The sequence below is a fragment of the Falco cherrug genome, chromosome W (assembly GCF_023634085.1).
Source record: "Falco cherrug isolate bFalChe1 chromosome W, bFalChe1.pri, whole genome shotgun sequence".
Classification (NCBI taxonomy): domain Eukaryota; kingdom Metazoa; phylum Chordata; class Aves; order Falconiformes; family Falconidae; genus Falco; species Falco cherrug.
The window spans coordinates 15,340,780-15,356,361 of NC_073719.1; the positions used below are offsets into that span (position 1 = coordinate 15,340,780).

At 49.8% G+C, this 15,582-nt stretch overlaps 2 protein-coding genes and 1 non-coding gene across 3 annotated transcripts; 1 reads left to right on the forward strand and 2 right to left on the reverse strand.

Annotated features, from left to right (window-relative positions):
- Nucleotides 1-233: 233 nt before the first annotated feature.
- On the forward strand, nt 234-7,264 carry LOC129734593 (ribosome-binding protein 1-like). Its single transcript, XM_055698231.1, has 7 exons — nt 234-717; nt 1,263-1,411; nt 1,648-1,770; nt 2,782-2,934; nt 3,281-3,399; nt 4,187-4,340; nt 5,255-7,264. The coding sequence occupies exons 1-7, from the start codon at nt 330-332 to the stop codon at nt 5,312-5,314; spliced, it is 1,146 nt and encodes a 381-aa protein (XP_055554206.1). The 5' UTR covers nt 234-329; the 3' UTR covers nt 5,315-7,264.
- Nucleotides 7,265-10,836: 3,572 nt separating this feature from the next.
- LOC129734653 (small nucleolar RNA SNORD45) lies at nt 10,837-10,921 on the reverse strand. Its single transcript, XR_008730141.1, has one exon. It is a non-coding gene; the product is annotated as a small nucleolar RNA SNORD45 (small nucleolar RNA).
- A 1,286-nt stretch (nt 10,922-12,207) lies between these two features.
- Nucleotides 12,208-15,116, reverse strand: LOC129734598 (N-alpha-acetyltransferase 20-like). The gene is made up of 3 exons (XM_055698238.1): nt 14,189-15,116; nt 13,025-13,170; nt 12,208-12,542 (listed from the first exon to the last, which is right to left on the reverse strand). Exons 1-3 carry the CDS (start codon nt 14,341-14,343, stop codon nt 12,457-12,459), a joined length of 387 nt encoding a protein of 128 aa, XP_055554213.1. The 5' UTR covers nt 14,344-15,116; the 3' UTR covers nt 12,208-12,456.
- Between the last annotated feature and the right edge of the window lie 466 nt (nt 15,117-15,582).

The window sequence follows — 15,582 nt, forward strand, 5'->3', positions numbered from 1 at the left end:
TCGTGCAAAAGCGTCCCATTGGACATGGCATGGGCACTTTGCTCATGGCTGTCTCTGATTGCATCCCTGGTTTTTTCTTCCCCTCTTTGGTTCTTCTGGAGCTTGCTGCAGCCAGCGCAAGCAGCCCCTGCGGTGTGGCTGGAGCACCGTGCGCAGGCAGCGCAGCGGAGGAGCGCAAACCTGGGAGGGGGCGGGAGGTGTCAGCAGGTTGCCCACACAACACAGATGGACATGGGAAACTCGCTGCTCACAGAGAGGCTGTTGCGCCTCTTTGTTTTCCCCACTAACTGTTGTTGTGGTGTCTTGCAGGCACAGAAGAATAAGGCAGGATGGATGTCTATGACCCTCAGATGCTGAATGTTGTGCTCTTTGGAGGTTTGATGGTGGTATCAGCCATTGGGATCTTCCTGGTGTTCACCTTCATGGAGAAGGTCCTCCGTCCTTCTGAGGAAGCCTTGGCCAAGCAAGGCAAAGGGCTTAAGAAGACTCAGCAGAAGGAAAAACAGAAAAAGAAGAAAGAGGAAGCTGTTGAGAAAAAAGGAAAAGGAAAGAAAAATCAAGAGAAACCTAATGGACAGGTCCCAGAGGCGCACCAAAGTGCTCCAGTGGTCAGCTCTGTCACCATAAAGAAAAGCAATGTTCTTCCAGCCCATGAGGAGCAGAAGCATAATGGACCTGTCAAGAAGGTGTCTGCATCCAAGAAGAAGAGCGAGCCAGGTAAGGCCAAGTTCCTCTGCATATATCCCCGTCGGGTAAGCCGGCAGAGGGATCGGAGAAGGGCTGGAGTCATCTCGTTCCCTTAGCAAAGAGCTGGAATGAACCTGCCTGGTGAAAGGCAGGAGATGACCTTGCTGCTCTGCATCACTGGCACCACTGCGTGGAGCGACAGTCCCCCAGCAAGGCTGTGTCACAATGGAGTCCAGCTTCTGATGCCCACCATGTCTCTGCTCCCTGGCTTTAGCAAAGCGTGCCCAGCTCCGTCTGGAATTGATCAGTGTGATGGAGGGCGGTGGCAGGGTGGCAGGAGCAGTAGCAGAGCCAGGCAGAGGTGGCAGCTGGCTCAGGGAACGCTTGTCTGTGGTGAGCACCGTCCCCAGCGCTCGTCACATTGCTTTCAGTTAGAGAGGTATCAAACTTGGCTGTGGACATCTGGGCGGTTGCTGGCGTGAAATGGCAGTTATGGGGTTGAAGTCAACTGAGGTGATGCTACTCAGCCCTGCCGTTGGCTCAAGCGGTCCCAACCCCTCCTCTCTCCTCCCCAGCACCTGCGGACTCGGATGGGCCCCTCTACCTGCCCTACAAGACGCTTGTGTCCACTGTCAGCAGCACGGTGTTCAGTGAGGGGGAGGCCCAGCGGCTCATCGAGATCCTGACGGAGAAAGCGGGCATCGTCCAGGACACCTGGCACACGGTAGGGCTGCCAGCAGCGTCGTGTCCACCAGGGCTGGGCCAAGCCTCCGGGGGTGCGGAGGGGTGAAGGCAGCCCGTTTTTGGGCAGGCTGTCCCCCGGGGGTCAGCCTTAGAGACAGGAGCTGAATTTTCCCCTGGAGCAGAGGGCAGGACCCTGTGCGTGTGGGGTGGAGGGGTTGGATGCGTGGTGATGCAGGAGGTGGTGGTCCCTGCTGATGTGCCACCCTGTGCCGGCAGGCCAAGCAGAAGGGTGACCCTGTCACTGTCCTGAAACGTCAGCTGGAGGAGAAGGAGAAGCAGATCGCCACTAAGCAGGAGGCTGCAGCCGCTGCCAGAAACAAGGTGGAGGAGCTGAGTCAGGTAAGTGCCGCGCAGCCCTCCCGGCACCCCTGGCACGGGCTCTGCGCCTCACGGCTCGCCGTGTGCCTCCCTCTCCCTGTGTCTTACCCGCCCTTGGAGGTGAAGCCCAGGGGTTCTCTGGGCCCTTCATCCATTTGCTGTTTTCTCCCCAAAAAGGGGAGGAGATGCCCACCTGAGCTCCTCTGCTGGGCCTGATCCAGCCCGGGGAGGCATGTGCCCTGTTGGCAGCCACAGCTGGAGGGGGCTAAAGCCGTGCCCGTAAGAGACTGCAGCTTTCTGCTGCTTTACGGAGGACAATAAAGCCCTTCTCATCTCTTGCCAGAGCCCCTGAGCTGAGAAGATGTTGATCAGTCCCTTTTTAAGGAGCCTGATCCTATTTACAGCCCCCTTGCCTGACTCAGCCCCTTGCCTCCACCTCTTGTTGGGTGTTGAAGTCAGAAGGGACCCCCGGCGCGTCATGCTCAGCACCTCCTGCCCTGCAGCCGCCAGGACCCTGCTGCAGCAGGTCCATCTGCCTGCAGGCAGGAGAGGAGAGGGCAAAGCCACCCTGTGCACTGAGTGCTGTGCTAAGCCCCGGCCTGTGCAGGCAGCCCCGGGCAGCGGCACGGCATCACCCAGCCGGCCAAGAGAGCACCCCTGCCTTGGCAGGGGGCAGAGGGGGTGTGTGTTTGGTTTGTGGGGGTGTTTTCTTTTTTTAGTTTTCCTGCTTTGCCCCAAACTTGATGTGATGATATTGATCCTGGGGCCGGGGAGGGGAATAAAATTCCAGGCTGTCACTCCTGTCTCTTAGCTGGCCCAGTGTGGAACAACAGTGGCATCCAGTGGCCACTGAGCCCAAAGCTTAATGCAGGAGGAAATGTAAGTGCGGAACGGTGTAGCTGGGCCTGGGGGCAGCACCGAAAGGGTTACACTTCTTAGAGTCTTCTGAGCTAGGAGGCCACTTGTTTCGAGTCCCCTTAAAGCAGGGAAGTTCCTACGCTGAAACTGACCGGGTGGCTTCTCTCCTCGAAGGAGCTGGCAGCCGAGCGGGCCAAGGCGACAACCCTGGAGGGCAAGCTGAAGGAGCAGCTGCTGGCCCGCGAGCAGGAGATGGCAGCGGTGCAGGCATGCATGCAGGCCAGCTACCAGGACCATGTCAGCGAAACGCAGCAGCTGCAGGGCAAGGTGAGCCCCACGCGGTGCTCTGCAGCTTCCTCCGCTGGCTGCCGGCTGGCCCTCGGTGGCAGCTGCCTGGTCTTTTAGAGAAGACCAAGGTGGACGAGGGGGCCAGAGCCTCGGGGAGGGGCAAGAGCCCCGCAGTGCTCCTGAGCTGTGGTGCTCATGCTAGAAGAGGGATGTGGGATCATCCTCATGGGATGCAGCAGCCGCAGGGGCTGTCAGCATCAGCAGACACCTCGCTGTGGCTTCCTTGCCAGTCCTTGCCAGTCCCTCTTGCTCATGGAGTGGGCTCCTCGGGGGAGAGCTGAGGGGCTGGCAGCGGCGGCATTAACCCCTGTTGGTCTCTCCCTAGATCCGCACCCTGCAGGAGCAGCTGGAGAATGGCCCCAACACGCAGCTGGCTCGCCTGCAGCAGGAGAACTCCATCCTGAGTGATGCCTTCTGCCAGATCAGAAGTCAGATGGAGAGCAAGTAAGACTGGGGTGGGGGCAGAGCCTGGGGCCCCCTCTGGCAAGCCCTGGGGGTGGCTGTCCATCATGATTGGCCACCCCCTTTCTGGAGGGTGCTTCTACAGATGCCCCAGCTAGCTGGAGTAGAGGAGGGAGTGAGGAAGAGATTGCCAAATGGCTTCTGTGGGCCTGGCAGGGGAAACAAGGATGCTTTTCCCAAGTGGAAGGGCAGGGGAAGCCCTCTCTGCTTTGGAGTCACCTGTGCTGATGCTAGCGGAGGGGGCAGAGGGGACCAGAAGGCGCTGCAGCATTTCTCCACACTTTGGAGAGCTTGTGCTCACCAACTTCAGAAGAAATGTTTCTGGCTCTTTGATGGGAACGGTGCTGCAGAGAACCGAGACCTGCCTGGTGCATACAGAACAACCAGGAGCTAGGGGGAAGAATTTGGCACTCCCTTTTTGTAGAAAGTCTGAAATGGCTGGTGATTAACAGTGGTCAATTAATTACAGAGCAGACTCCAGCTGCTTAGAGTACTTTCTCCTGTGTCTGGGAACACAGATCCTTGCGTCTTCTATTTCATGAGAAAGGAATGTCTCCTGTGACGGAAACGGAGCTTTTGAAATTGATGTGTCAGCTCCTTCCACCCCATCCCTGAAGGACCAGGCATGTCCGAGAAACAGGCCAACACAACCGTTGAGATGTTTCAAGCCCTGTTATCAGGCCCACCAGGAGGATGTGTTCCCCCTGGGTAACGCCAGGGATGCTTGACTGGCCTGCAGGCTGGAATAACGCTGCTTCTGTTGGTGCAGGCAAAACGCTGAGGTGGCCAGGTTACAGGAGTGGTGCGGCAAGCTGATGAACGAGCTCTCTGAGAAGTCAGAGGTGCTGCAGCAAGAGGAGCATCTGAGGAAGAGCTGGAAGATGAAAGTGGCAGCCTTGGAGAAGCAGATGGAGCAGCTGCAGGTCAGGCAAGCGCCTGCAAACCTGCTCCCCTCAGGGAGATGGGGGGGGTGGCTGAATTGTGTGGTATCCATGGGGTTGGCCATGGGGAGAGCTCGGGGGGGAGATGAACGTCTGCATTTGGAAAGCGAGCTGCCTGGTGGACCTCTTCATCGCCTCCTGCCCCCTGTCAGTTTGTCACATGCAACGAACTCTTCTTACACATCCCCAGCAAAGCCCAGGGGGCACGATGCCCTGGTGGGAGCCATTCTTGCTCACCTGTGAAGCTCCCCAGCTGGCTGTGAGGGTGGGGGGGGAAGCCTAGGTGGTGCACCGTGCTGGGTGGTAGCCTAAGGTGAGAGAGGAAACCCAGTGGCCCCTGCCAGCAGGTGCTCACGAGGACGTGGATGCTCCCTCTCGACTCTGAAGCCCTTGGTGCAGGAGGTAGAGCTTGTGGCTTTGTTGTTGTCATGGGGGTGTGGCTGGATTTGGGTTTTTTAGAGGTGTTGAAAGGACACCTCCCAGGTAGAGCCTCTGAGCATGCTGCTGGAGCAGTGGTGCATTGCTGGCTTGTGGCCACCAATGCTGGTAAGATGCACGGAGACGTCCGGCGCGCAGTGTAGTCCCCAGGAGGAAAAGGTACCTTGGGAAGGGGGTTTGCTGACCAAAGGGTGGTCGCTAGCGATCTTGAGGGCAGATTGAGCAAACCCAAGGTTACTGCCAAATCCTATTAAAAGCCCGGAGGCCTCACAATGGAAAGCGGGGAGCGGGACGGAATAAGGCAGAATCTCACAGTAATGAGTTAAAAAAAGAGGGACCTCATAGCAGAATGTAAGGGAAACTTTGCGTCGGGAAAAAGGAAAACAGGGGAGTAACAAAATCTTAAATAATTGATTACCAATAATCGTTTTTATTATCTGTTACATATTCTGCACAAGGCACTCCAGAAGCAGCCATGGCCCTCACGGAGCCTCCTGGCCAAAAGACTTCAGTCTTGAGGGCAAAGGCTGAAGAGTGCATGAAAGTGAGAGAGACACAGGGGCAAGCACTTGTCCCACCTTGTAATATCACTTGTCGGCATCTTATCATCTGACCCCAGGCTGCAAAGGGTTGCAGCTCTGCTTGTAAATTACTGGGTACCATTACAGCGGTATTATCAAGCAAGGAACAACGTTAGAGTAGCAAAAAGACACGGCTTTGCCCTCGGCTGGGGAGGCACACTGGGACAGCCTCCAGTGCCAGACCATTTTTAGCAAAACAATCACAAATACAATGAACTTCTTAGCTGACTTGTCTACAAAGAGGGAAAGGCTCCATACGATAAGCAGCACTCACTATTACTCTGCTGCAGAATTTAGTTCTTCCAGAGGTAATACACTCTGTTTTGCCAGCATCTAACAGCAAACCATGTAACACGAAGATGCAGAGTTAAGGTACCCGTAAATGCACTGGTTTTGTTTCCTGGCTTTTGTGCTTCCCAGGGCTGTCCTTTGTTGTGCAGCTCTGATATTTTCCATTTTTTTTATATTTGGATATAGTAATTGCTAACACAGAGTCTAAGGCTAGCAATCATAACATCTATTTACAACATGCACACTGGCTGTGTGCACCTGTTCCACCAGCCTCCCATTTGCTTCAAACATGGCAGTCTCCCTGAGGACACGTTCAATGAGAAACCACCCCCCTACCCTGCAAAGCCCTGCTTTACTTGCTGCCAAGCCTCCTGCATCCCCCTGGACAGATTATTTTTGGAAGGCTGGCCAGGGAATATTTACCAGCTATTGAATCAACAGAGTTCAGCCACATGCCAACATTTCATGCTGTTACCTAAATGGTGTCAGAACTCTCAGAACTCCATCAAAACAGAAGTGGTTTGCACTTTGGTATTAAAAGTTATGTCCAGGCCTGAACACCTCGTTGGGAGCTGGGCCACACAGCAGGCTCCTCTGGGCAAAGATTTCTTTTCTAAGCAGCCGTTATGCAAGTACCAATCTGTGAAAAAATTTTGAAACTCAAAGAGAGAGAACCTTGATTTGACATAGTGCTCTTGCTGCATGTTCCGTAGAAGGAAAGTCACCCACATCTCTAGATCTAATGGAAAGTAGGAAAGAAGCACCAAGTGCAAGGTTCTGCATGTGGGCTGGGGCAATACCAAGCACAGGCACAGGCTGGGCAGAGAATGGATGGAGAGCAGCCCTGAGGAGAAGGACTGTGGGGTGTTGGTGGATGAGGAGCTCAACTTGGCCCAGCAACGTGTGCTTGCAGCACAGAAAGCCAACCATGCCGTGGGCTACATCCCCAGCAGGGCGAGGGAGGGGATTCTCCCCCTCTGCTCTGCTCTGCTCTGCTCTCGTGAGACCCCCCCTGTGCAGTGCTGTGTCTTCTCTGAGGCCCTCAACATAAGAAAGACATGAAGCTGTTGGAGCAAGTCTAGAGGAGACCGTGGAGATGCTCAGAGGGCTGGAGCCCCTCTGCTGTGCAGACAGGCTGAGGGAGTTGGGGTTGTTCAGCCTGGAGAAGAAATGGCTCCAGGGAGACCTTAGAGCAGCTCCCAGTACCTGAAGGGACTGACAGGAAAGCTGGAGGGGTGCAGAGGGATTTTTAAAGGACCGAGGACATATGTTACCGTTGTCCAGGTTGGACAACCAAGGCCTGTTAGTTGAAGCTGCAGAGCAACTTTAAATTGCCCTGGGAACAAGCAGTGTGAGAAATAAAACAAGCTATGCACGAACAAGAAGCCAGGTGCAGAGCAAGTCCTGGGAACCGCAGAATCGACACACTCATTGGCACACTCTGATCAGGTGCCTGCAGCATATGACACGGATGCCCGCATGGCCAGAGTCTTTTATCCAATCACCTGTGTGTAAAGTCGGGTGGGCGGTCGGTTTAAGTTATAAATATGACCTGTTTGTTTAATAAAGTGAGCACGGCATGTAGCCATATTGGTGTGATTGTCGTGAATTGGCTGACTCTCCACGGGGGACTTTCTTCGCCTGGTGTCACCCGTCTGGAGATGCACCAGGATCCCTGGAGCTCCTGACCCCTCCTGACCCCCCCCCCCCCCCCCCAACCCTCCCATCTGTTGCTCTCATCCCCACTCCCAAGCAGTGCAAGTATGTCCCAAAAGGCATTGCCTCCAGTTAATGGCGAGAGGAGAAAAGAGACCGCTATAAACTTCTAGGATGTGTCAGGGCAATGCCTGTTACAGGCAGGTTTAAAGAAACATGCATGGAGGGGCCCTTGGTACTCTGGAGGCAAAGGGGACTGCACATGCAGGTGGGGAGGCCGGGGGAAAATGCTAATGAGTGAGAGGTGGTTAGCAGCAGTCAGAAGCTGCTGATTATCCCACGCTCCAGCTTGTTCTCAAGACAGCTGGGAAACTCTCTCTTTGATCCTCCTGCGTTTCATCTGATAATTGGATGGGGGTTCCAGATGTTACTGCTGAGCATTTCAGAGAGCTGATGGAAAGACATATCTTGAATCAAGGGGCCTTGGACAATCCCAGAGGTATTTTCAGTGCTTTGCTAAAGGAGTGGGACACCATTCACCTTCTTGTCCCTGTTGAGTTATTGCTAGGGTTCATTTGTATTGTCCCCTGAATGGCCTTTTCTTTACCATATACATCCATAAGCTTCCACCCTTTTTTACTCAAGTTTCACAGAGAACAGAGCTGAATCTTTATTTCCTTCTGCTTAGAAGAGCTTTGAATTGGATTGAGTTTGTGTGTCATTGCTGCAGCTCTGTATGACTATTTCAATAAATGGATTTACTGATTTAGTGGCATTTAGTGGTAGCGACTGCAGCAGCAAGTCTGAAGATGCCTCCAAGAACATCAATGGAAAGGGAATTTTGAATTTGTCATTGCAAATATGCATGTTGAAAGCCTGATTCTGGCACCTAGATCTTTTCATGAACAGTACATCCAACCAAAGCAAAACAACTTGAAATACAAAGATGTAGGTTTTGTAATAAGTTGCTCATTGATGGGCCACAGATCAAGGTATTAGCAGAAATCAGCTGGGGAAGATTTTTCCTGTCTATTCCAGGAGGAGACAAATCCAATCCCAAAACACCTGGTCTCACAGAAGCTCAGATTACAGACTGTCATTGCAGGTTTCTTTGGTATTTCCAGAATTTCTCCTGTGGCACAGTACTGGATGAATGGAGAATGACAGAGACTGAGAAAGGTCTGTTGGCTTGAAAAAAAGTTACAACAGTTATCAGCGTAGTTAAAGTACTGTAGGTGTAACAGCATGATCTCTATTATTATTCCAAATAATAATGCCTTTCCCCAGTTGAGTAACACAAATAAGATCAGAAAAGTGCCTCTTTTGGAAAAGCATCCCAAGTGGGAGTTATGCAGTATGAAATGCCTGTATAATTTCAATGGTAAATTTCTTAGTGCAGGCAAGCCCCGCTCTTATAACAGTCCCGGGGAATGTCACAAAAGAGGGCATTAGTGTTACTAAAGGGCCAACAGTCTTCTAGGGAAATGTTTTCCATAATCAGCTATAATGTGAAATTATACAGTGCCTAGATACCATAGTGACATAGATAGATAGATGGGATGTGTCAGCTACTCCCTGTAACAACGTCTTGAAGATCTCTTTATGGATGAAAACACCCAGTCACACACTTATCGTCAAGGCTTGTAGCTCCAGATGGAAGAAAAAGCTGCATTCACCCAGGCATGCACATTCTTGTCTGTTTTACTTGGCAGTTGACCACGGGCACTGCATGGAGCCGTGTCCACTTCCAGGACTGCTGATAAACAAGGAGACTGGGACCCATCATCCCTGTGTTCTCATGAGGCAGAACAAGAGCACAGAGGGGAGAGAGTGTCTCTGTCCTCTGCAAAATGCTGTGTTTGCCTCCTGAGATAAAGGTTAAAATGCACAGAAGAATCCTCAGCAAGGGGTACCAAAGGTAACATCTCTGGTGGTGCTGAGACACCCAGGGAACAGGGATAGGAACCTCTCAGCCCTGAGCCACTCTTGAGTTACAGTTGAGGAGGCAAGTGGTGGAATCTAAAACTGGTTCACACTGCAGAGTCTGTGAACGCACTATGGGTACCACAGTCCTTGACTTCTTGAATACGAGCTCTGCTCTGCAAAGAGTACGACAGGAAGCAAATACTGAGGAATTTTCAGTATGGATGGCTGGAAGTTAAACAGACTTCTGTGCTGATCTCCATAATCAAGGGCAGGCTGTCTTGCTCCTGCAGCTGAGATTTGGGGCTGGTTTTATGCATTTTTTTTGGAATCTTTTTTTCTTAGATGATGTGAATCTTCATGTCTGGGCACTGGAGCACAAGCTGTTTCTAGTAGGTCATGCAGATCTCTTTCCCTGCTTTGTCTTGATACAGGCGTTCCAGCTGCCAAAGCCATTTTGGGGCTTTCATGCAGCAGTGGCTGCCATCAGCTCAAAGTGAAGATAAAACTGCACTGCTGAACGGGTCTAAAATGTGCAAAAAGGTGTGGGGCATGCACAAAACTGTATCTTAGTTTGAACGATGTGCTTGCTTGCTTATTTTCCTGCCACCACAATAAGCAGGATGGGGCCTATGCCTGTGCTTGATGAGACTCCTCCAAAGAAACCCCCTTGGTGATTCATTTAGTTTAAACCCCTCTTTCTCTCAGTAGAATTAAGGATCTGGACAGATGTCAGCCGTTTTGGAAAGGACTCCTGAGTTGCTGTCCCAGAGCTGGCCTTGCAACTTCTAGTATCTAGAACCTCCTCCTATTGTACCACACCAGACATCCTGACAGCAACAGCATAGGGTGTTTCTTCTGTGAGGATGATGCACACCTGGAAGCCAAACCAGAACAGCTGCACACACAGCAGAGCAATTGCTCAGCACACCTACACCAACAGAGCTCTCCTAAAGCACACCTGGAGCCATTCATATCCCAAGTCAACATCTACAGCGGAACTTGGCCACAAGCTTTGACACAATGTCATTTTGGGGTCAAACTGATGCACACCAAAAAATTAGTAAAATGCACCTCCTTCTCTGCCACGTCAGGTATCGTGCTCCTTTGGTTCAGCTGTAACTGTTACATTATTTCCCAAATGCAAAGCCAAACAGAGAAAATATAACCACAGCATGCTCCTTAAAAAGCAGCTCTGCACAGGCAACCGTTCATTGTGTGTGACCAAGGGAAGATGTGACCACGGCCCTTCAAACTTTCGGGATGCCTAGGCGGGACTAAACGGTGCTTGTGAACAAAGAACATGCCTGCTCGTTAAGACAGGCTGGTCAAGTTTACCACCAAAACTCTACATCAGCATTTGCCAACCCTGTCCAGCTTTGGGTAGCCAGAGCTGCACTCGGATCACTTGAAAGCGTCTCCTAGTAGCGGCCAGTACTAAGCTCAGAACTGTACCTCCCTGACACCTACATGGAGGAAAACTCAGACTGTGCCCCCTTCTCCTTAAGGTGCCTTAGAGCCTGTGACAGGAATTTCATCCACTGCTTGGAAAAGCTCCAAGGTTGCAGCTTAAGGGAACCAGAGTTCCCTGGGTCTCAGAGTAATTCCAGAGCTAAAGTGGTGACAGACATCAGCTTTAGGTCAGATGATACATGCCAGCACTCACCACTGACCCAGGGTGGCAACCTGCTCCCATCCGCTACCTCCTGACCTAGGAAGCCCCTTAGGGAATTACAGCAGCAGTTTGCCAATGGAAAAACCACAACGGCACGACACGGTGACTCAAAGATCTAAAATGGACCCCTTGCGCCTACAGAAACTGGTGCTAAAAACACAACAGGTGAACGAGAGAACATTAACTGCCATGACTGATACTAGAGCAAACCTCACTGGGCACTTAAGGAGAACAGCAAAACCAGAATAGTAGCAAAAGCCTGCATGCCCAGGACTGTAATAAAAGAAAAAACCCTGCCTGGAGATTGTTATGAGCACAAGTAATATACGTCCTCTTCAGTTGCGATCTGAGTTAAGACAGACAACAAATATCACAATACACCCATATTGATTAGTTGCAACAGCTCGCCTCTCACCATGTCTGTTATGGGTCACAGGTTCTCCCGCTTGTCTCAGCTACGTTGGGCACCAGTTGCTGTAGCTGGAGCCCAACTCAGGTGGCCTCACACAGGGCACCTGCTGCTGCAGCGCAAGCAAGCTATCAGGCTGCAACAAGGCTTTTACCGTCAGTCAGATTCTACTGTCTGTGCTGTTTCTCCTTCGACCAGACCAGACCAGACCAGACCAGACCAGACCAGACCAGACCAGACCAGACCAGACCAGACCAGACCAGACCAGACCAGACCAGACCAGACCCCCTCCATCCAACCCCCTCTCCCACACTCCTCAGGGCTATTTAACTACTTAGCGGAACGAGCTGCAGCTGCTCATCATCCATGTCCCTCAACCCACTGCCTTGGAGGCAAGGTCACAGCTGCATGTTATCAATACTCATCAACCCTCTGCCTTCACTCCTCTGCACTCCAAGAAATTGCAGGGAAGACAGTGACAGAAACCTGTGTTGGAACTAAGTGCCTGGTCAATGCCTCCAAGTAACAGCATCTGTGACATCCAGACAGACTGTGAAGGGACAGATGGATCCAAGAATTAAATTAGGGAATGAGGTAAGTAAAAGGCACAGAGAAACAGAGACCTCTGAGTTCTGGAGAGTATATTTTGATGTACCCAATTTCTGGTTTTGTGGCTCAGAAAGAACAGAGCCCAGGTTTTGTCGCAGCAGTTATATGGCTGCAAAGGGAAGGCGAGAGCCAGCAACAGAACTCCTTCCTGGCACCTTCTGTGTGGGAGCAGCGGCCAGACGTTTTCAGTTTTGGAGCAGGGCTCCGTGGGAGTGACAAAGTGAGGGGACTGTTTTGTGGCCGAGAAGGAAAACCATGACACCACCATACAGGAAGCAATTCCATTTTAATAGTCTCCAAAGTGTCATGGTTCAAAAGGAAGAACAATAGGGTAAGAGCACGAATATGCAGCCAATACCGACAGAAGCAGCATTGGTAAGCTTCTCAATATTGCTTTTTGGTATTTCACGGGGAAAAACATTGAGCCTAATATTTCTCATCTGTAGAGTTCTTGGGGGCTTTGGGGAGAAGGAAACTGACACTCTTACTAGGTTGTCTGAGAATCACAGTTTACAGTTACTCAATGTCTTCTGGTCTCACAGGATGAGGCAGAGGTATAATTGATTTCTTCTCTGTAACTCTGCAAAGAGCTTTCCTCGTACCTATGGCAAAAGAAAATAATGCTATTATGAAAGAAAGTCATTGCACAAAGCCACATTAAGTGACTTCTCTATTACGTTAAGATCATTTTTCAAGAAGATTTCCTAGAATATCTTGAGTTGCAAGTGACCCATAAGGATTCATCAAGTCCAACTCCATGCTCCTTGCGGGACTACCCGAAACTAAACCATATGACTAAAAACATCATCCAGATGCTCCCTAAGCTCTTGACAGGTTTGGTGCCCTGACTGAACGCCCTTTCAGTGGATAAGATTTTCCTAATGTCCAACCTGAACTTCCCCTGACGCAGCTTCATTCCGTTTCCTGCAATCAAGTTTCCTAACTGATGTACTCTTCAGTAGGAAAACCTATCTAAAGCAGAATACAGAATCCCATTCATCAACGACTATCTGAACTTGTACAGGCCCAGGAACCCTCAACACAAGAACCTTTCCATTCAACTTAAGGCACAACAACCACTTACCGTAAGCATCTTCATCTGGCTCTCCACTGCTAGCAGAGTAGCGCTCCAATACTGTCCGGTACACACGGTAGCCGAGCTGCTTATACATATTTACTGCAACCCGATTTGATACGCTCACAAAGAGATCGACGAAAAATCCACCCTTTCTTTGGAAACATAAAACCAAAGAAAAACCACAGTAAGGAACAGCAGGTGAATGTATTGCTAAATAACCCATAACTTGTAATCTGACCAAGAGCAGGTCTGACGATGTCATATGCTAATCAAACACCTTTCACACTGCAGTAACAGATGCACTCCTTTCCCAAGGGACAAATCCGGTATAAGTTCAGATTTTATTTTATTTTTGTCATATAACCATTCTTTTATACCAGCCCGCAGGTTCAAAATTATGAACAGAAAGAACAGGGCAAGCTAAGCACTCGCACAGGTCTCATATACACATAAGAAACCTTTCATTAAAAAAAAAAATAAATCATCTAAAAATCCTCATTTTCAATTGCATTGGCTTAGGGACTGCCTCCTTCAGTGTGTGTGGCAGGGGGCAGTGGCGGAACGGGTCACAAAGTTCAGTCACCTAACACAAGGCAGCCCTTCTCCTCACAAGGCAGATTCCTCAATGTGCAATTTTCCCATTTTACCGATTACAATGGGGTTGCCCTACCACCATGAGTTCAGGACATTTCCCTCTGGGTTCATTTGATGCTCAATTAAATTTTCAGCAAGTACAAGCAGCCAAGCATGACAAAAAGTAAGCTAAGGTACTGTCTGCCATACAGAATTGGTTCCAAGGCTGCCTGCAGGAACTGCAAAAATCTCATGATCACTGAACGATCTCACGATCACGCTGGAGACCCTACGGGAAAGTGTTGATATTCCATGAAACTCTCTTGCTGTCAAGACAAGGACCTTTTTCTATACAGTATCTCTATTAGAATTCAGGCTACACCCTACTCATTCTGGCAAGTTAGCTTTCATAGAAACCCTGAGATCTTACACCGCCATATGACAGTTTTAGTCTTGTTCTCTAATTACAGGGAATCCTCAGCGAATCAGAACACTGCTTAAAGCAAAATTCTGGGTCTCTTTCATGCAAGTCAAATACCTAAGCCATGTCAGTTGAGAGGTTACTTTTAGAAGATTAAAGATAAGCATGGTACTCACACTTCTGAAATTTCTCCCAGTAGTTCCATCAATTTAGCAGCCAAACCCAGCTGTTGAAATTCCGGTGCAACAGAGAGAGCAGTAACATGTCCATGCCACTCTTCCCCAGCCACAGAGCTTTCCGCTTTACCCGGTACTGCGAACGTACAGAGCATCAGAGCACTAAGGAGCACCTTGGGAATAATGCACCACACGCAGCCACACGACTTTACAAAAAACCAAGCAGTCTACAAACAAACATTGCAATGATTGTGGTAAAGGCTTAAGCAGCGATTCTACGCTATTACTCAGTGATTCAGCAGCCACTAAGTTTCATTTTGATGCAGTAGTACAGTTTTTTCTTCGTTAGTGTAAATAAATAAATGGATCTCCACAAATTCACTGTTTGAGGCGTGACTGCCAAATGCAAGTTTTAAGCAATTCTCTCGAGTCTTTAACTGAGTGGAATTCACGACCGAAGGAATGGAGGGCTAGAAGCCCAAAACCCACTCACCATCCCAGCAATTACTGAAGACTTTTTGTGACTATGGGGCAATAGAGCTTGGGATGCTTTGCCAATGTGGCAAGAGAAAGCAAAGGCCCTGGAAACACTGGACGTTTAAGGAAAAATAAAAAAATAAAAGCAGGGATGGGTGTGTGTTCTTCATAGTTCCTCTCCTTTCTACACAGAGCCAAGCTACTGTTAGCTCATTAATGAATATGCAGACTTCCACAGGGCACTCTTATAAACATCAGGCACTGCTAAATAAGCAGCTGATGTGGTGGGTACAGAGAAACCTTCCGTACAGCAAACGCTTTAAGCTTTACCATTAAACACTTCATTTCCTGGGTCCCTACAAAGACTCCCATTCTGTGCCCACCTTCTAAAACCCCCTAGAAGAAGGGGAATAAAAACAACTGGAAGGAACAAATACATATATATACATATATATATATATATATATATACACACACACACACGTAAAAACACGGCAAATCTCTGTAATTAAAAAAATTAGGAAAGGATGCAATCATCCAAGTAATGAAGAGTTAACTGATGCGCTGCATCGGACAGTCTTGTCAAACTCATGCTGGTGAAACTAAGCTCATACCAGTTGGTTTACTGAAACACTTGTCATTTTGATTCAAGTATATGTATGCTAAGACATTCGGCTATAGAGTGAGTGCAAGAAAATACATTTTTGCACACTACAGCAAGAGACCTGCAAAGGGCCACGGTATAATATGCTTCAAAAGAGTCTGTGGTACAAGAAATTCAGCCTCATGGGCTGCTGGCTCAAACACACTGGTGGAACACTCTGTATAACTGGCCATACGCACGGTTTACACGGAGTTTTGTATGCAATGCACATGTTTAACTAGGTATTTATGGTTTAAGACTTGTTTTAGCTCCT